Below are 25,310 nucleotides of genomic sequence, written 5' to 3'. Positions count from 1 at the left end.
ATTTCATGTCAGAGGCCTTCTCTGCCACTGCCCTTCCCGTGCCCCTTCTCTCTTTCCCTCTCACGCAAAAACAAGTGTGGGGAAAGATGCCTAGAACTCCACGGACACCAAAAAGCCACAATGTGTGTGCTGGCAGGGTGGAGGCTCCTACCAGCACATGTGCAGGGAGACACTCCAGATGTGGCCATAAACCACAGACAAGGGGGTGGGAGGCTGCAAGGATTGAATCGGGCAGGACAACAGGAGCAAGCAGGGAAAGGCAGCTCCCAACACCCCCAGCTATAATTAATGAGCCTGGGTAAAACACAAAAATGACCTTTCAGGCTTGTTCGCTCTGTAAGAAAATCATACAGAAATGCATGATTCAGACCCCTGCAACTTGAAGAGTTTCTACTATCTCCTTTTTAGCTCGTCACCATCACAAGGCACCAAAATAGACAAGGGCCAGCTTTCCAGACCCCAAAGATCCACAAAAAATCCACCTGCCATCAAACTGTGAGACAGAAGAAGGACCACTGCTGTATACAGGTCAATGCAGATTTGCCATTGATTCAAGCAGAGGTCAGTGTGGCTGGATGTGGCCTCTGTGCACACCTGCTACCTGAGCAAACACTCTCAGAACAGCAAGTTGTGCTAAAAAAGGAGATGGCCCTTAACCTGTCCCCAACCCTAGTGAGCCCACAAACCTTTTTTTGGTGGAAATCCATGTAATATCTGCTGGACCTGGCAACAGCTGGCAGTTTTCTTCCATTTATGGACACATCCCAGACATACTGAGGATCACCCAACAGGTAGCACATGTCAGAATAAGTTCTTTTGATTGATAGTTATTTATTATTTTTAAATAAAATGAGAATAGATTGAGTGGGTTGCCCATCAGCAGCTCAGTTCTTTGTTTGGCAACTTCTTGGACAGTTTGACCATACATATGACAACACAAAATAAATTTCACTCACTTGCAGTAGCAGTTGGCTATAAATTCAGTCCATTGATGATTTATAGTTCTAGCAGCAGTGGGATATATGAAATGAGAAGCCCTTTCATCCTTAAAGTGCTCTGCAGTCTGGTGGGGATGATGAAAGCCATTGTTCCTAAGGCCAGAGGAGAGCAGGAGTTCATTCAGCCGGTCCGGCTGTGGCTGGAGGAGATGTGCAAACTGGGTCCAAGGACGAGAGGAGGCCTAGAGAAACAGCAGCCCTTGATTTTGCAGAACAGCCAAAAAGAAATCCTTAATGATGCTATCCTTGCTTTGCAGGCTGGAGGGGAGCAGTATTTCCATCAACTAAATGATCTCAACTCTTTGGCTTCCCTGAGGGCACTACAACAGGACAGACTGCGATTGGATTGCTCACCAGAGTCGCTCTCAGATGTTTGTGTTCTTCCCACCCACCAGCAGCCTCGAACCTGAGCATGTCTTTGGCACAGCAGGTGGTATCCTTAATCCTGTGGAGGGCCAGCCCCAAGCGAAGATTAGCAGAAGAATTTGTTTTCATTAAAATCCAACCTACCATTACCATCCTCTCTGAGGGTTTGGGTTTAAAATGCGCATGTCCAGCTATTCCAGCAGCTCTGTTTCTGCAGGGAAAGGGCAGTTCAGCAACCTGCCTCTTCACTTTCTACTGTCTTTCTTTTAATCAACAAGTAAATAAGGCAGACACAGTGAGGAATATTAAATGCACCTCCTCCTGGAGAATTCTGTCAGCAAGATCAATGGAATTGGGATTTTGCCTTCATTATGTTTCTTTTGTCCGTGGAACTGGTCTGATTTTCCTCCCAGTGAAATTTTTTTCATGGAAAAAACCCCCCAGAAACAACAAAAGATAAAGAGACATACAAATAAACACTAATAAGTGCAGGAAAAAATATAAAACTTAGCACCACACACTCCCCTCATTATTAGACAAAGGTTGGGAAGGGTTCAGAAGTGTAAAACGCTCATGTGAATTATGAGATTACTGCTCAGTTTTCTTTCAAGTCGTGGGCTGGAAACAGATGGTGGCTGTAGCATTTATGACGGCACAACATGTTACTGCAAGCCTAGCCATCTCTCTCTCTCCTCTCAAAAATGCAGCTGCAAGGAAAGTTGTGGAAAATCACATTAATAGTCCCTTCCACCACACAGTTTTCCAGCCCTTCATCCCTGGCCAGCACATGGACAGAGCCATCCTGTATCCTAGCAAGAATACTCTTCTAATCCCTGTCCTGAATAGTTACCACTGACTGGCTTATTTAACAGCTAGTTAAAATGTGAGGTTTGTCAGCATCGTAAAAAAGCCTCCAGAAAGCAGGTCCTTAAGGTCAGAGCAGATGCCATGTGACCCCAAGCACTCCCCATGGGAAACGTTCAGAAAGAAGTGATCAGACTGTCCTTCAGCTGTTTATTATTTAAACACTCAGTTCAGGCCAAGCAAGTTGATTTATAGAAAAGCAGAAAGGCAGATACAACACTTGCAAAAGCATCTTTGAGACTCAGGAGTCCAAATCTCACTTTCAAGCAAGACTAGAAATTTTCACAAGGGCAAAAGCCTCTGGATTTTCAACAAGACAGCCTTCCAGTGACCACAGGTTTAGAAGGATCTGGGCCCCTGAAGATACAAAGAGCAACTAATCCCATATTTAAATATCTTGCCTGTACACAGGGAATAAATGTTCAAGCTTCACTGCCCAAGTGCTTCAGTCCTGATGGAAATGCTTTGCCACCTAAAATATGTTCATATATAAAGCAAAGATATCTTTATAATCTGAGTGAAATACAGGAGCTGGCAGGTGGACATATCCCCTGTGGTGGAGAACACAAGGTAACCAGCATGTGTGCAATAACTGCATGTGACAGAGGTGCACCCAGCTCCAGGTGCTGCTGACTTGGGGACAGCACGTCTGGACTTGAAACCATGAGCTGAGCCTGGGGCACAACCCCTCAGCTCTTGAAGCACCATCGAGGGGCCTCCTTACACCAGGGAACTCTTCAGACAGTAGAAAACTGTTACCTGTTATCCTTAGGATTTCTGTGTGCTTTACAGATGTGAAATATTCCTGTACCACAACACCTCTGACAGAATTAACTCACTAACAGTAAATCCAGTAGTTTGGGATTCCAAAATTGGGATTTTAGAATTACTTGCTCATTTCAGTTAATTAAGACTCTGCCAAATAATAATTTCCCAGGCAAGTGTCACTGGAAAAATCTGAGTATCAATTTTGCTGTTTCCATTTTGCTGGCCTCACTACCTGATTAGGAACATCAGCATCAACTTTACATGTTCATCCTCAGTCACCCAAATTTGTGTTCCTGCCACCCTGCTCACAGCCAGCTATACACAGGGCAGCACTTGTGCCCTCTGGGGTGTAGAACAGAGCAACTGAAAACAAGATAGACTTTTACCATTCCCTTTATCACTTTTAACAGGTAGACCAGGAAGTTGCTGCAGAAATTCAATAGTGTACACACTTGAAACTCTAAATAGCCTTTTCCCAGAGATAGACTCTATCCAGGTGATACGACCATACATATCCACTGCATATCTGTCATAATTGCAAAAGCCCTCAGACCTTTCCTCTAAGATAGAGAAGGTGCCATTTTATTTTTCTTTTGGAAACCTCATCCTGCAGAATTCATTAGTATCCTATGTAACAATGTACTTCCTGTAAGTAATGAGCTATAAAGTGTATTAGAAGTTTCCACTTCTGGTTTTATCTTTTCCTGATCTAGCCTGAAAACTCTTTTGAAGTTCCTCAAAGTGTTCTTCATGTATGCTTGTTTTAGGAAATACCAGATCACTATGGGCAAACTTCTCCTTAATTAAGTGAGATAAAGGAATCAAGATGATATGATCTACCTAATTTCCCACCTTTTTACAGTACCATTTTAAGATAGTTTTCTCACTTAAAAAAGAAACATGCTAAAGAAAATAAGGAAGGAAAATACCTTAAGAGGCCCAGAGAGGGCAAGCACTGCTATGAGCTCTTTAGTGTAGCTGAGCTTGCTGGTAGAAAGCCACTGAATAGTTCAAGTTTTCCCTTGTTACTATGGAATGGTTTTCTGAAAGGTTTCAAACCCTTCTGAAACAGCATCACTCTGGTCAATGCACAGGAGGAAAAGACTAAACTGCACTGTGTTAGCACAGTGGGCTCATTGGGGGCTCAGCTTAGGAAGCCAGATCAGATCATGCCTAACTTTAAGCACAAGTAACTTCAAAGAAACATCTCATGTCTCAAGTTCAGCCTTCCACTGTCTCTCTTGATGAATCACAACTTAGGGTATGCAGGGAACTAATGGGAAACATTTGCACTTGCTAACCCCAGCTGCAAGGTCCCAAAACCCCTATTAGCCACGCAGGCATAGGCTGACCATTTTGGATGGGCCAGCAGGCCCTTCACAACAAATGGATACAAGCTGTTAGGCAAGCCCTTCTGAAGCACATCTATGAGAAACATCTCCCAGAAAAAACAGTTCAAATTTGATTTAAAAGCAGTATTTGGGGCAATCAGTACAGTACACAAGCTGACCATTAACCTGTCCAACTCCTACATGGCCTGTTGAAGGAACCACTCTATCTGGGACAAATTGCTTCTCTCATTTTTGCTGTGGAAACCCATTGCAGTCAAGGGGAATTCAGATCTTGAACAAGTTTTTGAGTAGCTTCCTGACTCCAAGGAGACCTCCGAGCAGATTATTTTACCGTGGGTGCGTTTGGACCAAGAAAAGTCTTCACTTCCAAGTGTGTGAGCACAGAGCCCTCAGCCCACTTCCTCCAAGTGCTGGAGCATCTCTCCCTCCTTCTCTGGCCCCATACAGCTGGGCAAGAGACTCAGCAGCAGCAGAACAGGGCCCATAGCACAAAATCTGGCCACTTGAAACTTCCCTGGTCTTCAGGTTAAACCAGCACCACCTTCATACAGAAAACACATGTAAAGCCCAAGTGCTAAGGAGGAGGTGATGCGTGGCTGGAGTAGGGTGAACTTCCCACCTGAACTGTCAGGCTGCTCCAGCAGTGAATGGGGCACTGGAAAAGTCACTGCTGGGAAACACACCAAACAAAAAAACAAACCTAAGGTTTGAGTGCTGCTACCTAGAGATGGAAAGCATGGTCACATCATTGGGTCGAAATTAGTCTCTCTTCAGAACAGAGACGTTCTGAAGGCAAAAAAGGTTTCTTGAAAGTCGCATAAAAAATGAATTAAAACTGGATGCCAAATCCCTTAAACTGCTGAAAAAAATCACAGCTAGGGATGCCCAGTAAGTCTGGAGGGGTTCTTCATACTTCACTGAGGTCTAAACATTTGAGTTCATCCCCAAAGGGAGCTGAAGCCACTCAGCACTTCACCCACAGGCCCTCTGTGAACAGTCTTTTTTCTTGTGGTCAAACGGGGGCTATCTTGAATTTATGTCTTACTTTTCCCCTTGTGAGCAAACAAAACAATTTCTATGAGTAATTCTACCCACTAATTGCCAAGGAAAAGTCTGGTTAGAAATGCTCTGCATTTTTGACAGGTCAGAGGCTTCCCTAAACAAAGTTGCTGTTTTATGTTTTCTAACAGCACATGTTCACATCCGGGGACTTCGGTGAATTCCAGTGCGGATGAGTCTCTGTGGGAAATTGCTTTTCCCTATTTTCTTGTTTTAACTGCTCCAGGAAATGAGTCTATTTTTACAACACTAAACAGCAAAACATGAAACCATTATCTGCTTTGTGGCAAGAGTTTCGGGTCAATTCTCAGGTAACTGTCACCTCCAGTGAAGTCAATGGAGTTATATCTATTTATGCAAGTTAGTGATCTGACCAATTATGTAATGGGTTGATCAGTTACTAGAACACAGAGCTACCATGAGCCTAAGGAGTGTCTCATTTTCATGCGTCTCAAAGTTCATCCAAGCCCTGAAGTATTGATGATAAGTGAAGTATTCCAGTATTATGGTCTGTAAAGATGATAATTAACTGCTGAGAGATTTAAGCATGAGCAGTCTCCATGAATATCTACTTCGTCACTGAATGATCATTATAAGTAGTCTCTTTTTTGGATTCTTTTTTCACCTGCCAAATAATCCAGGGTGGGATTTTCAGCAGTGTTTAAAATGCTTTTCTTCTATTTATTTGTGATTGCTTTCCAGAATCAGGAAGTTTTCAAAATCCCCAGGGGATTTCAAGCACAAAGAGCTCAACTTCATCACTGGGTGCTTCTGCTTTTTGGCACCCCTGATCTTATCAGCTACTCTCAGTTTCAAAGATGGACAGTAAAACCACTTGCCTTCATTATGCAAGATCAAAGATAGTACATAGAGGCCAAAACAGCAAGTCTGATCTGCAGATGAGCATGTAACACTTGTTATAAAACTTGGCTCCTTATTTCCTGGTTTGAGGGACCACTCCAGCCTTCATATGTGAATTTCTTTTCTTTTGAAGCACACAAATGAGCCTTTCTTTGTGTATTTTTATCTAAGTTCCTGGAAGACAACCAGCATGCACAGGTATCAGTCCAAATGGAAATTCTGAGTTACTCAAAACTCAAACCAAGTCAGATTTGATGGCCTGCTAATGAGTCAAATATAATAATGATTGCATTCCCCTCTAAGGGAAGAAGTTAACACTGGAAAAATGTGACACTGAAAATTTTACTGACAGAAATTCTACCACCAAGAAGTTGCCAGAGTTTCACCTATTGATTGTGAACAAGACCAAGAGTTGGCACTTCCTTACTTTCAGGTTGGGAATTAGGTATTTGTGACTTTACACCTATTTGGAAAGCTCACCAAACGTCACTCGAGACTAACATACAGAAAACAAACTTAGAGACAATATCTAAGGAAAACAGAACCTAACCTATGACTTGTTCTTTGATTTACAACTGTGATTGCAGGCCCCACCTCACAGTCATATGCCATGATAATAGGCAGCAGTTCAACGAGAACCAGCCATAACTTTTTACATGTTGTAGTGATTCTGAGCTACTTCAGCACATACTTTAGCCTGATGCAGCAAATATTTAGAATGACTAAAGGGACAGGTGACATGCCACAACTGCAAAAAGAATGATCAAGCTTTTGATCTTGTTTGTTCTACCTTCTCATTCATTTTTTTTCCCTAAACTAAAAGTTGCCAAATTTCACATGAAATTTGCTCTCATTAATTTTTTCCCATCTCAGATTTGTCTGTTATCAGTACAACTGTGAGTTTTCAAATTGTATTCTCTGAGGTACCCGAACAGATAATCTTAAATGGGCTCACTGGCATTAGTGACTGCACTCCTGAATCCACCCAAGCCAAGAAAGTATTTTCCCCCAAAACAACAAATATGTAGCTCAAAATGGCAGCCTCCGTGGGAGCAGAAGAGAATGGAACTCTCCCAGCTGTCTTCCTAGTTGTATATACTAGTCTGGATACTTTAAGGTTGTTTAAAACATACTTCAATCCTCTACAAGCATGAAGACCCACATCCCACAACTGGGATCCTATGTCAGGAAGGCACACCCTACTTAAAAAAAATAAGAAAGCACCAACTCTGCTCCATTTGCTTGAGGTCAGTGGGATGTTTGTCCAAAGCTAGGAGCATGCTTAGTTTCAAGAGCAAACAGAGGCATCTCCTAAAGTGCTTTTCCACGTTAGGGTCTGGGAAAAAAAATTTAAAATTGGGCCCATGACAAAAACAGTTCCCTTAGGAAATGTTACCCACACCATAAAAGGAAGGAATGAAAATTGTCTACTGAATTTTTGTAAATTCCCATAAAATCTGAGTCTTGTTCTGTGCGCATAATTTTCACTCTAAGTCACAAAAGGCTGACTCCTTTGAGAAGAAGGAAATGACCAGCTCATGATAGGATAAAAGGCTGCTTAATTGCATGGGCAGAAAGATGGATTTTCATCAGTCACTACGTTCTCTGATGATACAGCAGTGGCTTTTGATCATGTATCCGATGCACAGTAATTAGGCAAAATGACTTACCCTCAATCTTTTCAGTATTTAGCTCTAAGGGTGCAAGGATTCATTCTTGGAAAGGGAAGATGGTCGTGTGATTTAGGGCACTGGATGAGCACTCAGATCTGAGTCCTATCCCTGGTTCTGCCACAGCCTTGCTGTATGACCTTGCACAGTCTTTTCTCCATGCCTCGGTCTCGCCTAAAATGGGACAACAATAGTTCTTTATTTCAGAGATATGAATACAAACCAGTTCAAGGCTGTGCCGCAGAGATGCTACAGCAAAGAGCAGCACAGAAAAGCTCAGACATGGAATAATGCCTTGCTATTAAAATGTGGGAACGCAGACAGTAATTAAATTGAATAATAAATACAAAACATAGGCTGATTTTTGAGGAATGCAGCACTGATAGGCTTTTCTCTGTCACTTGAAATTAAAGGAAATTTAAGTGGGATTCTTATGAGTTCACCTGAGATCTGCTAGTACCAGAAGCTGTCTTCATTGAAAACCTCACATGGTGTCTGTTTTAAAACAACCATGATTTCCAGTCCAAGACAGGGTCAGATAATCATTCTCAGTAAGATTTTCAAAGCTATGGAAGGGGCCTACAAACATGATTTCCTTCAATTTACAGTAAAATGCGAGCATGCAAATCTGAGGTAGCTTTGAAACTTCAAAATAAAATTTGAAACTTTCAAATTAAATCATAAATGAGGCCACTGATCTTAATTAAACTGTCAGATCTCTGGAATAGCCTCATTGCCATTCTTTCAGAGTCACAATGTTGCTGTGATTGGACAGAGCTTTAGCAAAGAGTCTTCAGTAATGGGTATTTTTCCAAATGCAAAGCTGAATCTTTTTCTCTCCACAAACACACACCTATACAACAGCATTTGTCTTTCATGTGTGTGGGGGTGGGTCAGTTATAGGTCTATAGGTGTGGGATGCAGGATCTTGGGGCACACAGATAAAGCAGTTGAACTAGAGACAAACAGATCAAAGGCTGTTCTGTGAGGCAGGAGATAAGAGAGATGAGACACATCTTAGGAAAGTAAAATAATTTCTGAGAGACAGAAACAGAGGGATGGGAAAGTCAGGCAGAGAATATCTGGAAAAGAGACCACAGAAAGACAACATGGACCTGAGAAGGACAGGCAAGAGAACCTCACAGCTGGAATGCTGAAGCCCATTGGAGGGAGGAGACCCACAGATGCTGTTCCAAGCAGATTAAAAAGCCTAAGCCCAAAGACAAAGTGGTGGAGCTGCCTAGGAACCTCCAGGGCTGGAGAGGAGCAACTGCCTGTAGTTACTGTGCACTGTCCAATAAAGCAGATGCCAAGGAGGGCAGAGGAGAGGAAAAAAGGAAAGCAAACTGGCACGTGATCCTTGATTTCACTCAACAAAAGCAACTGAAAGGTCTGGAAAGATGAAGCACAGAATTAAACATAATGAACTGACTGGAGAATCAGTGATCATGCACCATATTTTAACAACGGAGGTTGGTTTGGGGCAGTCCTCTCTCTATGTATTTTCTGTTCAGACAAGACCTCAAAAAAACAATATAATCAGATCAACAAGTTCTGAATCCCTGGAAAGAGGAAGTGGCTGCGGAATGTGAAACAGAAAAACATTTTATCCCCAAATCACTACCTACAATGTGGAAGGACAAAACCAACAAGGCGTTACAGCATCGCATGGAAGCACGACTTATGACAACTATCATCCTCAGCTCCATTAAGCCCCCTACGAGCCCCCCAGCCCACAAATAACAGAGCTGTCAGTCAGATACCTTGTGGCTCCAACTGCTCACACCCTTCCCTGTAACACTCCAAATGCAGCACATTACAAGTCCAGAGGGAGTCCACCTCCAGTAGACAGCAGAAGAAGATAGGACACGGCATTCACAAATGCACAGAGAACTGTTTAATTTACAGCCACAATGGTGAAACAAACCATTTCAGAGCTTGGACATTCAAAGTTAAGTCTGACACTCATTCTTATATTCACTTATTGTGCTTAAGTATTAGAGAACACAGGATTACACTGACCGTACACGACAACCCGGGATCCCTGCGGGACCGAGGAGTGGAAGGGATGAGCAAGAATGAGGGACCAGCCCCTCAAGTGGTGTAAGCTGGTACAGCTCCATTGCAGGCAACAGAGTGATGGTGATTTACACCAGCTGAGGATATGGCCCTTGAAATGTCCAACTTAACTTTGAATTACTGTCTCCCGTGTCACCACCTGTAATGTCACTCTTCCCTCTGGTTGTATCTGCCACTCTGAAGGACTAACCCCACAGCCTGCAACGTTGGATAGGGTGGCGGGTAAGATCTCAGCTGGACTATAGGAAGTGATGCTCATGTCATGACACTACTCCTTGTAATTTAAAAAGCATGGACTGGATCCTCATCTGATGTAAATTAGGTTGGGGGCAGCTGAAGTCAGAAACGTTTTGCCAATTTATAGTAGCTGAGAATGTAGCCCTGAGATTTCTGTGTTTTCTGCCGCATGCCACATGAACACTGTGCTTGAGAACAAAGACTCGTGTGCGTTTCATTCCCTGTAACAAAATTAACTCGAGACCACAAGTCTCAAACAAATGACTACTGGAAAGGACTCCATTCAGTCTTCATTCTCCCCTGGTTTGCTGAATTTGGCATAACATGTTTATTTGCTGGCACCAACAAAACACGTGCCCCTCGCTTGGCTTTGTTTTCAAGACTTTACTCCAAGGCCAGACTCCCTCGTGATGTAAATCAGCAGAGCTGCAGGATGCTCCATGGAGTCATTCCAGGGGAGCTGGCCCACAGATCCCAACACAACCTTCTTATGCCAGTGCAGGACTCTCAGAGAGTTGTTTTTCAAATTATTCCACTTAAGTGACTTTGACACTCTTTCATCACCTGCACAGTGTCTGAGTGGGTCACATAATGCTTTTCATTTACATGATTTTAATGGATATATGTTTGGTTTTTTTTTTTCATTAGATATCTTTTAGACAAAAAAAAGGAACGGAGCAACATTACTGGCATCCCACTGAAACATAAATATATAAATTACATTTTATACACTTTTTTTAAACGCAGACACATACATTCATGTGCATAACATTGTGAACAGTACACTTAGTGGAAAACAAGCACAGACAATCTTAGTTAAATGTATTTCCAGTTTTGGTGCTCAACAAATACACTGGGAAAATGATCACAAAATAGAACGGTGACTAACTCTATCTCTGCATTAGCATCTGAAGCCAATAATGCCTGTTAGCTAACATTGCTTTGTTTGGTTGAAATTCGACATAGCTACAGGAACAGGAGGGGAATGTTTGAACTATATTTAGAGAAGTGGAAAGGTTAAAAATCTTGCTCTCTTTTGTTGTTTTAAGGTTCTGCAGTTCATTCACATTTGAAGATATTTTTGAGTGGAAAAACTGTCTTCAAGACAAACTTTTTTGTTGTTCCAAACTAAGAAAACTCTTTCATCTCTTTGTAGATGTTTCACAATAAAAGAATCCAGTAGTTCATTTTACATATCCAGTGTGATAATCCAAATAAAACAAAGGGTACATAATCCAAACTACTGGGGTGGGGCAGTGGTTCTGGCCAAGTGAGTAGCCATGTCATATCTGGCACAGCCCTAAATTTCCAAAGCAATACAGAAGGATTTAGCCATGTGGCTCCCACCGCAATCCGAGGGGAACTGAACATTTAATCCTTTGGCACTTTGAAAAAACAGGAGCTGCTGCCAGAGTATTTTATCTGCCCTGCTATAATTAAAATAGATTTTGATGTTATTTGGGCTATTCTACTACAAAAATATGACCACAAAATGCTTTTTTTTTTTCTTTTTTCTTTTTTTTTTTTTTTTTTTTTTTTTTTTTTTTTTTTTTTTGGTTCAAGAAAACATAGCAGGCTTTCTCAGGTATATAAAACTGTTAATTTTTAGATAAAAATACAAACTTCACCTTTACAAAAACACATATTTCTGTTGAATACACATAAAGCATAACATTTTACCAAAAATAAAGAATTTTAGGTTTTGTTCAAATATTTGCAGCAAGGTAGTTCCCATGCCACCATGACATTATACAATGCAGATACAAGAATTTGTACATTTCACACAGCTCCAACATGTGAAATAAAAGTATCTGTATACTGATAAGAATGACAATTGCTAACACAATATCACTAGTAGGCAACTGGCATAAGTCTTAAAGGAAAAAAAAAAAAGAAGATTTTTGCATGGATAGCCTATGATTTGTTTACGCACATCTCTCTTTTTTTTTTCTCTTTTTTTTTTTCTTTTATGTAATGCTTTAAATTACGGGGGAGGTTGGGGAACATAAACCAAGAAACGTCTAGAAAATTATGCATAGGTATACCATTTTTATTTTAATACATCTCATTAGTTTGCATCCCACTAGGAGAAATACCATAATGTTTTGTGTTCTGCTTATTGTTATACCAGTCTTTTATATGTGTTATTGGCAAATGTAGTCCGAGAGATAATAAAAAGCTAGGCAAAGAGTAAAAAGAAAACTTAATAATCACTTTATGGTGTAAAAAAAAAAATCCACTTAAGGCTCCCCAGAAGGTTTTTTTGTATAGACTTTTAAAACACCACCAAGCAAGGATGTATTGTTCTATAGTGTTTGCGTGGCATTTGATCATTTCGTACATTCCTGCTTTTTTTGTGCCTGAAGTCCACCAGTGTCCATCCATCTTCATCAAGAACGCAGGCACATTTCTTGACGTAAAGCACCGTTGACTGCTCTGACAGAAATCCACTATTCACTTAGATTTTTGTCATGTTTTTGAGTACTTTTGGTATCCTCCATTCATTCAACTGTCTTTTTTTCTTTTCTGTTTTCCTTTCTTTCGTTTTTTTTTTTCTTTTTTGGACAGGGAAGCTTCCTATTGTTTCACAGAGTGCTACAATACTTGCTTTGATGTCACATTAAACAAATGTACATTGTCTCTTTGTTCTCATTAAGTGTTCTTTTGAGCCAGTTTTTTCACACAGGAGAACAAATAAAGTATACAGTCAATAAGCACCATACATAGTAGGTTCAGGAATGTAACAAACCATGTACATCCATGTCCCAGAGAGAAGTTTTTTTTCTAGCTTATTTTCACCTTACATCTGTAGGAGAGAAAAAAGATACAATAACTCTATGATTAGAATCAAAGGTCCTGTCCTCGAAGCAGATGACTTAAAAAAAAAAACTGTTCTGCATGAAGAGTCACTAACCTGGGACAAGAAGTTCTAAATGCTGTTCTGATTGAGTTTACATGCTCACTTTTAAAGTTGAATTTTAGAAAATCTTTGCTTCTATCATACTACTCCCAATAAATACCTGTTAATCTGAAACAGGATATCAAGTTTAGCATTCTTCAGAAACGGCACATCAGTATAAATGAAAACTGCCATTGGGAGTTTATGTGCAAAAAATTGAAATTAAAATTCACCATCATCCAGGCGTTAGGCACATACACTGCAAAATCCAAATTATTCCCACTCCAAATACTAGAATCAGTTGCAAGTGCTGCAGTTTACATACTTTCAAGTCATTTAGAAATGGAAATTCCATATTTAATTTGGAATGTGTATCGCCATCATCATGCACTGCTAATATGTTGGCCAAAGGATTTCAGTCATTTTTGCACTGAGAGGGTGTTAGTTTTTCACTACACTGAAAACCTCATGAATTTTGATGACTGACTGTCATCATCCTACTGAGACTGAACAGACCAAAAAAAAAAAAAAAAAGAGATCTTAATTTTCTGGTGTAAATAACACAGGGCCCTGCAACACAAAAAGTGGTATTTCTAAGCATCTTCCTTGCCAGGTAGGCAGATTATCAGATGCATGAACAATCAATCCCGGTTCATGCCAGAACACGGGTTTGATGGCCACACATATAATAGTATTTGCTGTATGTACACTCAATGTTTTACAGCCAAGGACTGGGAAGACAACAATTTGTAACCTAGTAATTCATTCATGCATTATTATGTGATGCTTTGACCTCAGAAATCAATAATAATGAAACACAAGCAGAGGCAATGGAACTTGAGATTTCAGAAGCTGAAGTATTAGCACCCTCCAATAAAAAAGAAACGAAAAAGGCAAGAAAAGGAAGTAGCTAAAGAATGTAAGATGCTGATGGTGATGTGGAGCTTAAAGGGAAAATACCAGCAAGTAGAATTATCAAAGCCAATCAAATCTAATCTCTTCGCAGCCTTGAGGTAGCAAGTGTCAAGATTTTGAACAGTGATTAAGTTGAAGTGATGGCATTTGATTAAGTTTTCCAGTACTTGTGCTATTAGGGTGTTCAGCATATAGGTCCTACCTGAATATCAAATAGTTCCAGTAGGTTTTATGTTGGTTTTAACTTTTTTCGTTTCCGTTTTTTACCTGATTCCCTAGGCCTTCCTGTTAACATAAGGGCAGGGCTGGTAAAAAGCCCTAAGGTAACGCATTTCGTTGAACACTGAAGTAATAAATACTCAAACCGTTTACATTTCAAAGAAATCTCATTATCCTTTGCATTAAAGTAATAACTTCATAACGTCTGATTTGACATTCGGTTTACAAAGTAATTATACAAAAGTAAAGAAATAATAAACGAAGTTGGCATTGCATACGTCATTTCCAAGATCCAGCTATAATTACTGTTACCATGCAGTACTCAACATTTGCTTTCAGCTCTGGAGTTAAGCTATTTTCAGCTCACCATCCACTTGCTGGTGCAAGTTTTGTTCCCATCAGTAATTAAATCCTAGAAATCTATATTTTTCCACGACGATTCTACCCCATTTTTTACACGTATCAGAAAGAAAAATTTTCATCTTAAAATCTTAACTGCTTTAGTCTTTGGCAGTTAAAGACAATTTGGAAAAGTGAAACTGATCAAATGAAACTTTTTTTTTTTTTCCAAATAGAAGACATAGAAAATATATCAAACCATACAGACATCAGAAAGAACCACTTTAAATGTGGTTTTATCTACTCATAACTCCACATAGTTTCAGCTAAACACTCAGCTCAGATTATAAATTGATGTCCAATAAAATCACAGCAGAGGTCTAACTTTGCTTTTATACAAATTCTAATTCTTCTGCTCTGTTCATAGCAACTGAAGTTTACATTTGCTTGGACCAGGTTTATGTCTCCATGCTGGAGGGAGACAGTACAGAAAGCCCTTCCTTACCCAGCCACCTACAAAATCCACCTTTGGGCAGCTTTCCTCCTATTTTTACCTGCTCCTCACTGACTGTTAATTTTGGGCTGGATCTACTGCACCCTTAAATTTCCTGCAGAGGTGCAAAACAAACTTTTGAGTTTGCCTTCAACTAGTATCAGAAGAAAGGGAGATGTCCTTTCTGCTGTAGTGGGGTTCCTTAATACGTGTGTCAAGCTCTGCATTGATTACACCCTAGTAAGAAGATCTGAGCTAAGATTTTAGATTATGATTTTAGATCAATTTAGAATGATTTTATGAAAGCCAGATTGAAAAAGCATTTTCCCCATTAATCTTTCCCCATTGTGACTTAAATGTTGTCTTGATGAGGCAAATTTAGGTTTCATGTGAAAACTGACAAATTCTTGACCACACACACATAAGAAAACAACAAGAATGGGCAATGTTGTTATAAAACTAACTCCTTACCCTTGAACACTGAATTTATTCTGAAGTGCTTTACATTAATTTCATTAATATTTTCCCCAAGGTCAAGTAAATCTCAGACTTAGCCCTGTCTCCACAAAGTCTAAAGAAATTAGGCAACAGAGCTCACCAATAAGCTGCAACATGACAACCTTTAACTTAGTGAAGCAAGACCTGAGTACTACTGGGCATTTACATTTATTTAAAGTCTAACCTAAAGAGAACTGATACACTTTAAACTTGAAATCCAAACTCCTTATATAGGACAAACTGTCCCTAATTTTGCATCCTCAACACACAGAGAAGTAGCTGGGAGCTTCTCTACTGAGTTTACTGGAAGCAACATTTGCTTTGCATTCTTTACTAATAAAAATATAAGGTCCATATGAAATCAGCATTAATGCAAAAATAAAAGGAAAACATACCAGTTTCTTCTTCTCTATAATCTGAATTAGTATTTGATGATGTACAGGTGCATTCCATATGCTCTTCTAATCTCACCAGAACTTCTTTTAATTTTGGCTTTTTTCTAACATATTCCACTTTTGCCACCTATAAAATACGATGAGGTACGTACTGAGACACATTAACATGGTTATAGTTCAGAACTGAAGACAGATAACTATATACCTCTGTTTTTAATGTAGCCAAACCCATACAAAACGTTAGCATACTAATCATCCTTTATCTTAATTGTGCATCGTGTAGCTATTTATTGCACAGACTATTTGTTTACTCAAGTTCAGCAGTTTGAAACCATTTGCTTTTCCCCCAAGAGATAAAACAATTTCCCATTCATTTTGGTTTGAAGTTTTAAGCAGCTCAGTTTTCACACATATCACAATAAATTTCCACGTGGATTCAAATCAGTGGTTGTTCTTGTGAACTGCCACTTTTAGCACAATCTTCTGTACATGTTGTTAAAGGCTGACAGTGAAGGCATTAGACTGGTTTGTAATTCATTTTATTATTTACAAATTGGTGTCTCCGAGCCTTCTGAATGTGCTCAATTCTACATAGCCAGGATCTGAGCACCACCTCAGAAAGCAGCAATCCCATTCCTTCTCACTTCCTGCAACAACCTAGGACTTGTTTACAGGAGCTCCCATGAATAGTTTTTAGGTCTAAGGGAACTACCACTTGCAAACTGGATACAGCCTTTGGCCTTACTGTGGATTGCTGGCAGGCACACTATTCCTCTCCAATCTTTCCAATTGCTTCCAAGTGCACTGTTCCATTTATGGGATCCTTACAACAAAAAAGCCTGGAGGGCAAGGTGAGGTTGGAGGAAGGAGCGTGCTGCTGGAGCAGCTCCGGCTACACGCTGGTCTCTCATCTGAAGGGAACCAATGCAGAACAGAAGGACACTGGTCGGGGGGATGCCAAACCTTAGGACATCCTGACCAACAGGTTGGAAGTCAGGAGAGGAGGAATGGCACAGAGGCCAGGAACACTCATGTTCTGGGGTGCTGAAATGGCTTGTGGGATGCTGGGCACTGACTTGTGCTAAGTGTAATGGGTGTGATGGTTACGACTGTGCAAGGGAATATGGCATTATGTGGGCAAAGAGAGTCCTAGAGAGTTTGTAAGGGGTCCAGTGTGTAGTTTTGTGTTGAACACTGCAGATTAAGTGATAATCAATTGCTTGAAATGGAAACCACTGAAACGAAATCATGGCTTCTCAGTCCTATTCATCCTTTGACAAAAGGGCACTGCAATGTGGCTGTCTCAGCAAACAAGATGACTACATATCACATGGATGCATAAAAATAAGAGAGATGAGGGAGAAGAAGGACAGGAGAGGCTGGTTGTCTCTACAAAAGTTACATGACAAAGCCATAAAGGCTGGTCCAGCCAAAAGCTCCTGTTGCTACCAAATAAAGCATCCACAATTACACTAGACTCTCCCAGTCATGGTTTACTTGTGTGTTTGACGGGGATTTAATGCTCCAAATCAACCTTCACACTATGAAAATCATTCCCTTGCCCTTCCAAAATTGGAACAGTGTCACAAAATGAGAGTGGTGGTTGGAAAAACCCATCACATTCCCAGCTCCCAGAAACACTCTTCTGGCTCTCTGGACACAACTGTCAAGGACCTCTGAATGACAGTGACAGAAGCTAGAGCAAAATCCTGGCCTTCTTAAAGCCAGTGGGAGATCTGCCTTCTCCTTCATGGAACAAGGAATTCAGATCCACGTTCTAGTCACTGCCCCTTGTGTCAACAGGATCTGGAGATGATTTTCATTTACCCAGCAAACAAAACTTACAGAGACAGATGCAATAAAAAAGTATCCACATCAAAAGGTACATTCCAAAACTGTCAGATCTCCATATAAACAGATCAGGAGCTAGCCATGACATACAACACTTCAGGTGAAAGACTAGCTATGGGTTGAAGCAGTATGTTTCAGAATCTCCTATCAGAACCCAACTACATCCAGCCTTTGAACACAAAGATTTGAAAATGCATGGTACAGCTGAGTCATGCGGCATCAAAGGATGACTAATCCTTAAAATTTATGAAAACAAACAGTAATTAAGACACCTCCATCATCAGAGACAAAGAAGGAGACCCAGCAATCATGAAACAGCTTTCAGATCTGCCATGCTTATTACAGCTGTTAGAACAAACCAGTCTCATTGAAAATTACACGCAACAAAAATAAACTGTAATCAAGCTTTTAAAAGTCTGCCCTTGTTTCGCTTGGTTTTCCAAACTGAAAGATACATGGAGTTCCTGTGGCTATTTGGTATTAAACAACACTTAAAAAAAAGATAATACTTTGAAGAGGATCATAATTAATTTATGCGGCAATTTAAAGCTGTTTTTTACCGCTGCAGTTAAAATACAATCCAGCACACGTTCCACTGCCCTCCTTCATGCTACACAAGTTAAAGCAATGTCATTTTGTAAGACGTTGCAAATATTCAAACTGAAGCAGCACAAACCAAACAAGTTGCAGTGTTTGTGTCACCTGTTAACACACACAATGCTGCTGCCACACACAGCACTGATCTACAGTGATGAAGGCTGCAGGTCAAATTTTCCGTGGGTAGAAACAGGGATAGCTGTGAACAGCATGAGAGCTGGCCTTGTGTACAGATCTTCTTCTTTGTATTTTTCTCCCCAGTGTTTATCTTGTACAGCTAGTCTCAAGTGTATTACCCAATGCCTCGAGGTGGTCAGTCCTCCACAAATCAACAAGCTTCTTTGACTTGTCTCTAATGCAACAAAAATAAGAATCCTGAGATCCTCCACGAAATGTCACTATGTAAAAACTTTTCAAGAGAAAGGCAGCGAAATGACTGACTAACTTAAATGGTGTATAATCAGTGGCACCATCCTTGCATCAGTGTAGACTCCAGGTCTACATCCTGCAATACAGCATGGTGGCTAAGTAAAAATGAAAATAAAATCTGATAAAAATATATGGCCTAATGGAAACATCATGGGAACACATTTTTTAAAGCTGCTCTGGGAGAGCTGAAATCAGGGACTAACAGCAGGAAAAAAAACTAGACTGCAAGCAGAAATGTCCAAAACACCTCTAGCACAAAACCAAACCTTATCATGGGCAGGAACTTTTGGAATATATTGCCTCCGTATTATGCATGCTGATATGATGGAGGGAAAACCTGTCTACAAGGAAGACATAAGTCAACAGGGAATAAAGTACTGGGGAGGCATCAGGGCTGCTGTGGGGCCTGGCAAGTCACTGCTCCTGGGACAGGAGGGCAGGACTGGAATGGTGCCTTCCAGGGCACACTGTGCCAGCTGTGTCTGCCCAGTGCCTCAGAGTCTGGCACCCACCCATCCTAAAAACACATTTACAGGCCACTACTCTGCCAAAATCCTTGCCTCAGAAAAGCCTCAAGGTCCAGGGGCAGCTGAAGCAAACTCGTCACCCCCTTGCCACAGGGAATGGCTGATGTGGGGTCTCCGTGTGCCGTGTCCCTGAGCAGAGCAGCCAGACCCTGCCCTCTGCCAGGGCTCCTCATGCTCTGAGGGCTCATCGCTGCTTTTCCGCCTTCACCTGTATCAGGGTTTCCTTTGTTTCTCCCATTCCTAAACTGACCTTTGATACCAAGTCCTGCCTGCAGGTCCCACCGAGTGCTGGTTGTAATCGCCAGTTAAGCCACAGCTAAATCAAACTGCTGTTTATCCTCCTGACAGAAAGTCACTGAAGAAAAATGCTCTTAAACCTGCAAACATGACGTACAGCCATTTTACCTACATGTCCCATTTGTTCTGCAAGGCCTTTTTAACCTCCTCAGAGGCTGGGTAGCTCTGCTGAACAACTCACTCTGAATTCCTGCATTTTTTTCCATCTCTCTTCAAACCTCTGAACAACTCCCCAGTGACAGCTGAGGAGCTGCTCCTGCATTCCCTCCCTTCCAGGTCCTTTCTCTGCATCTTTCTCTCCTATTACTGTACTGTAAGAACATACTAGGTTAAATTTCCTCAGATTAGCTCAACACTGAATATGCAGAAATGGCTGAAGCTGGCAGGGCTATGGCTGAAGGCCAACCTGAGGCAAAGCCAAGGTAGATAGAGTCATTTAGCTCTTGTCTCTTAGTTTGAAAATGAGCAAACAACCATAATGTTCAGCTTGGCTATTTAAAATAAGCAGTATAATCAAGATTTGCTCTGTAGCGTTAACTATTTTATGCTGCTGTGACCAAAACCACCAAGAACATCACCATGCTCAACACTACAAAAAGTCTCTTCAAAAGACTCTGTTCAGAACACCTCCAAAAAAAAAGCAAGTCTGGTACTTGGTAAGTACTTGATCTCGCTGGGCAGAAGCAACTAATCTGCAGGTGTTACTGAAATGCTTTTGCAGACAGAGGAGGAAATCTCTCTGTAACTGACACCAACACCCCTAACTCACCCATTCTTGTCACCATTACTCTACCAGGAGAGAAATGCAATCCTTTCCTTCCTATCAAAGAGCAACTCCCAACCAGCCTCTTCATTTCAGTCTCATTTCTGCAGTGCTGTGCAAGTGCAGCTTGCTATATAGAGAGGCCTTTAGGGACAGGGGGCTGTGCTCTCATGGGCTCACTCTGCTACCGTGCAAGGCAAACCTACCTTTCACCAACCCACCCCATGAAAGGGAAATCTTAGAAGACTCATTTCAGGGAAGCTCTTCCACCCACACCCCTGGCTTGGAGCCTCCCTACAGTTCCAATTCCACAAGCCCATTAATGGTGCTTCACTGACCAGAGCTCAGTGAAGGCAAAGTAAGGACATCCCCCAACCCTCCAGCCCTTGCCTCATGTCCCAAGAACAGAATGCCCAATGCAAGCACCTCCACTGCTCCTCCCACACTGCCACAGCCATCTCTTAACCTTGACTACAGTGGCCCTCAGTAAGACAAAGAAAACACCCTCTGCTTTCGCCTGTTGGATGATGCAAACCTACTTGCTGACCTTTCTGGATGAACATTTTTCTAGTGTGAATGGGCCAGCTATGATCTCACTACCTTGTCAATGAGGAGGAAGCAGGGAAAGCCTTTTCAATGTTCAATCAAAAGAGAGCTTTTATGCAGTCTGACATCAGGGGAAAACACAAGCCGGCTTTCCAACTGCACCGCAGAACAGCTGAGAAGGCCTTCCAAAACCGCTCCCCCTACCTTTCCAGCGACCCTCACTCTGGGCCAGCTACTTAATGGCATGAGCAGACATTCAGCTCTAAAGGCAGGATTGGCAAAAGGCTCAGAAAACCATCAATTACATCAAAGCTACAAGAGGATCTGACTCTGGAGGGCATAAATATGGATTGTGTTCTGAGAGTTCTGGTGTGACAGTGGGGTCAGCCTACAACCTTTACAATGAACATCCTGTTCCTGCTTGACCTCTTGTCCTTTTTTTCCCCTGCTACTTAATGACCGTTTGGAGCAGTCTTGGAGCTTGGAAAAAAAAAAAATGTCCTCCAAAGCTGGCTGACGTATATTGATATTGCTGGTGGCAATATATTTACACAGCCACAAAAAGCAGCTGCTCAGCTGAGCCTACTTTTAGCTTGTGCCCTACTAAAATGAATGCAAATCTAAAAGCACTACAACCATATGAGCAAAGTGAATGAGGGAAGCAGCCCCAGCAATGACATCCTGCAAAGCTGCTGCCAGCTGGGGAGTTTGCAGCTTCTAGGGGAGGCTTGGTGTCCCCAGCAGTGGGGGACTTTGGCAGCCAAACCTCTCTCTCTCATCTGTTGTCTCCCCCATCACTGCAGGGGTAGGAAGAGAAGCACAAGGTTGCAGTACCACACACAGGTACCAACAGCAAGTTCGTAATACACATCTCAACTCTTTGCTGGGCACTTCCAGCTGCTTTGTATGTGTTAGTTGCTACACAAAACTAACTGGAGGCTGCATCAAACCCAAAGGCAACAGCACTGAACCCTGAGGCACTTTGCTGTTTAGCTCCTATTTGGAAAGGCTTACAATTGCAGTCATTCAACTTCCCCAGTTTGTTCCCAACCCTCAAATAATTACTGATCCCAATTTTTAACTCATTTTTAATTGTTTCTGCAAAGCACATCCCACAAAGGAAAGGCAGAAAGCAAGTGTAAAGTATGATTATTTTTGGAAACACCGAGGGAATCTGCTCAGATGTTTCTCCGGCTTATCTGGATGTGAAAACATTTTTCAGATATTCAGAAAGAGAAAAGAAAAAGAAATCCTGCTTAGAGTCATGTCTGCACATATGAAAAACAATGAAATGGCTTCAGTGCCTAAATCTTCTGCCTAGGACATACAGCACTAAGTGAATAGCACTTTTCTAAATAAGAAATCCATTGCAAGTACAGTGATCAGTGAGTTGTGCTGGGCAATTTTATGTTCAGGAGCGTGGTGGTTTCTTTTTTTTTTTAAATTCTGCTCTTAAAATACTCAGGGCAACAAGAACAACAAGAACTTAGAGTCTTCACAATATAAATGCTAAGTGTAAGTCTAATCTCCTACACACAGATGTAGATCAACAGTACTTGTTTAAATACTGATAAAAACTAGAACACAGTGAAGCCAAATGAACATAAATATTTCACGTAATATTTACTGGAAAGTTGCAATAGGGATTTTGTCTAATGAGTAAATACAGCATGAAGCTGTTGAGTCTTCTATCCCTGGGGTAAGATAATTTGAAACACATTTTTTCAGATCAAAAGTGTTATGTTGTCAAATATAAAAGCCCAATTTAGGCTGCATAATATTTAATTAAGAAAACAGCATTCCATACTGTGATTTATTTATTTTTTTAAGTCCAATGCCCCTTGAGTCATTTTATCTTCTTAACTTTAAGATCTGTACTGCGAGAGATCATGGGAAAGACACAATCAACTTTATTTTCATTACAAAAGAAGAAAACCTAAAGGGAATCCTGCGAAAATCAAATCCAAACCCAAGATTTTCCAACGATCACGTAACTTGAAAAGGCCATCTGCTCACTCAAAAAGGAGAGGAGCATTCTATCTGATCCTGTGGCTGGGAGGATGGATAATGAAGATCCGGGTCATACGGCACAGCCATGAGAACATATATGGAGTTTTCGGACTGAAGAGGACCCTCTGAGGGCTCTGCAGCCAGGATTTGCTCACCTTGACACTTCTGTGGTGTATCCGGGACGGCTGGCATTTCACACTGCTGGTGTTGCAGCAGCCAGTGCAGCGCTTCACCTCCACGCAGGGCGGCCATATCAGGAAGTTGGCCGAGGTGGGATCGATCTGACTCCGAGGTATCTCGTAGATGACCGTCCGTGTCTTGCAGACAGCCGGGATGGCCTCCTCTGCGGGCACAAGAAATTCACACTTCCAGGTGAGCAGCTGCTCTCACCCCACAGCACGCAGACATTTTGCACCCTCCGTAAGTGGCACCCCTGAGCTGTGAGCTGAGACGGTGTTCTGAGCTCCCCCCAGCTACGGACAAGTCAGTGCTGAGTATTATTTGCCTGCCACTAAACTGTGTGTGTGCTACCCGAGGGAGAAGCTTGACTCACTCCCAAAAGCCCAGCCCAGAAATGAGGGTTTACAATGGCCTGGCTCCCGACATAGCTCGGAGCACATACCATTAGATAAGACAATCCTGGTCCTTTAGAAGTGACAGCAAGCCAGGGGCTCCTCCAGATTCGATGACCCTCTAATACAGCCTCATAGCGACTGCGTAACAGCGGCTGCTGTTTTGCAGCACTGTGGCAATCACTGCACACACATGGTATCACACAAACATGCAATACCTGGCAAATACCACCTCAGCGGTTCCACTGATGTTACCTGAGTCATACCCAGACTGGTTCAGCTGGGAGAAAACCTGCACCAGCTTGAACCTTTCGAGATTTGGGTTTCCACTTCCAAAACCTTAACATCCCCACATCAGGGAGTCTGGTCCATCCACCATTCCAAAGGGCAATTGCAATTTCTACTGAAGTTATCAAAGCTTTGTACACGGTGGGTTTTATTTAATTTATTATTTCTTGAATGACGCAAAGCCACAAGAGTATCATGACCAAAAAATCTGCAGCTAAACCAAATCCTGCTGGGCCTCAGGTAAGGTGAGCCTGCAAATCACAGCTTCAGCCACATATTATATAGTTCTTTACTACTGTGTAATGCGGTCACGATCCAAAACATGTTATCATTCTCATCCTAGGGACTGCCTAAGAAGTCAAGCTGATATTTCAAAATGGTCCAGCAAAAAATAGCAATCGCAGGGACAAGCTGTTTGACGATAAGTTCTCCAAAGACAGCTTGGATTTTTTTTTTTTTTTGCCTTACAGTGGAAGCAGTGATAGTTTTGGGTTAGATGTGTCAAGGAACTGGAACATTGCCTGCACTTCTTCAGTTACTTCTGAAGTACAAGAAGTTCAGGCCTGGCCTGTGCCTGTAACGTGAAAATCTAGGCTCAGTTTTGAAAGAGATGCATTTCAATGGACTAAATAGAGTGAAAATTCTTTTTCTCAATCCCCAGCGCCGTGAACTCAAGAAAATTAACGGATCCAATACTGCAAGATAGCTGGCAACTCCCACAAGTTATTGAGCATATCCAGTTCCCACTGACTTTTATGGGGAGGCATTCAACACCTTGCAGGGTAAGGTGCCAAGTGTAGCAGACTGTTTCAGAACCGCTGTTCTCTGGAGGCATTCAATGTGACGAGCGCGCCTGCCAATTCACACTGCAATCCACGCTGACAGCACGCTGCGCTATCACTGCGTACCACCACAGCTGAGAGCACAAATAGACTGGCTCTGAACTACCCATCCCAGATAAGACCGTGGATGTTTTCCACAGTCAAATGGGAACGGCAGAACACCCAGGTCTCATCAGATGAACAAGTGTCGCATACAAACCCTGTGCTAGCATCTCTTTAAATTTAAATTCGGGTGCTGTCGGGTCACCGTCATCGTCGCTCAATAAGAATAAAATCCCCTGTAAACATGCCTGGTGCCCTACGCAATGATGGAAATCAATGTCCTGGCGTTTCCATCAATGGCTTTTAATTTTTAGGATAAACTGTATTTTTCTTGTGAATAAAGAGTCAAGCTGTTTCCTTTTGTGGAGCTTCTGTACTGAAAACTCTACCAACTGTTGATGTTTTTTAAGGCACACTGCTGTAGTTGTTCCCCACACTATGAATTATACATTGAATATCACAGCATTTTCTAACCGAGGTCTAGCTTTCGAACATGCTGCAACAAGAAAGTGAATGTAAAGAATTTGTGCTTGT

At 41.6% G+C, this 25,310-nt stretch overlaps 1 protein-coding gene across 7 annotated transcripts in view; it reads right to left on the bottom strand.

Moving 5' to 3' along the window:
* PDGFA (platelet derived growth factor subunit A) overlaps positions 1–25,310 on the bottom strand; it is a 35,804-nt gene that overhangs the window by 1,178 nt on the left and 9,316 nt on the right. The window contains exons 4-8 of one of the 7 annotated variants that reach the window (XR_001874540.1): positions 23,188–23,375; positions 16,013–16,139; positions 14,271–14,353; positions 13,169–13,282; positions 9,813–13,060 (exon numbers count right to left, since the gene is read on the bottom strand). Coding sequence is in view for 4 of the 7 variants with exons in the window: in XM_017813563.1 (XP_017669052.1) it covers positions 7,979–8,112; positions 16,013–16,139; positions 23,188–23,375 (449 nt within the window). In the remaining 3 variants the exon portion in view is untranslated. Of the gene's footprint in view, positions 1–811; positions 2,072–7,938; positions 8,113–9,812; positions 13,061–13,168; positions 13,283–14,270; positions 14,354–16,012; positions 16,140–23,187; positions 23,376–25,310 lie in introns of those variants that run through there. The other 6 variants (XR_001874539.1, XM_017813563.1, XM_017813564.1 and 3 more) reach the window with 6 other exon arrangements.

Source organism: Lepidothrix coronata, unplaced genomic scaffold (assembly GCF_001604755.1).
Source record: "Lepidothrix coronata isolate B3197 unplaced genomic scaffold, Lepidothrix_coronata-1.0 Scaffold41, whole genome shotgun sequence".
NCBI lineage: Eukaryota > Metazoa > Chordata > Aves > Passeriformes > Pipridae > Lepidothrix > Lepidothrix coronata.
Note: the sequence above shows the minus strand (reverse complement) of the source record. Positions and strands in the feature narration are given on the sequence as shown.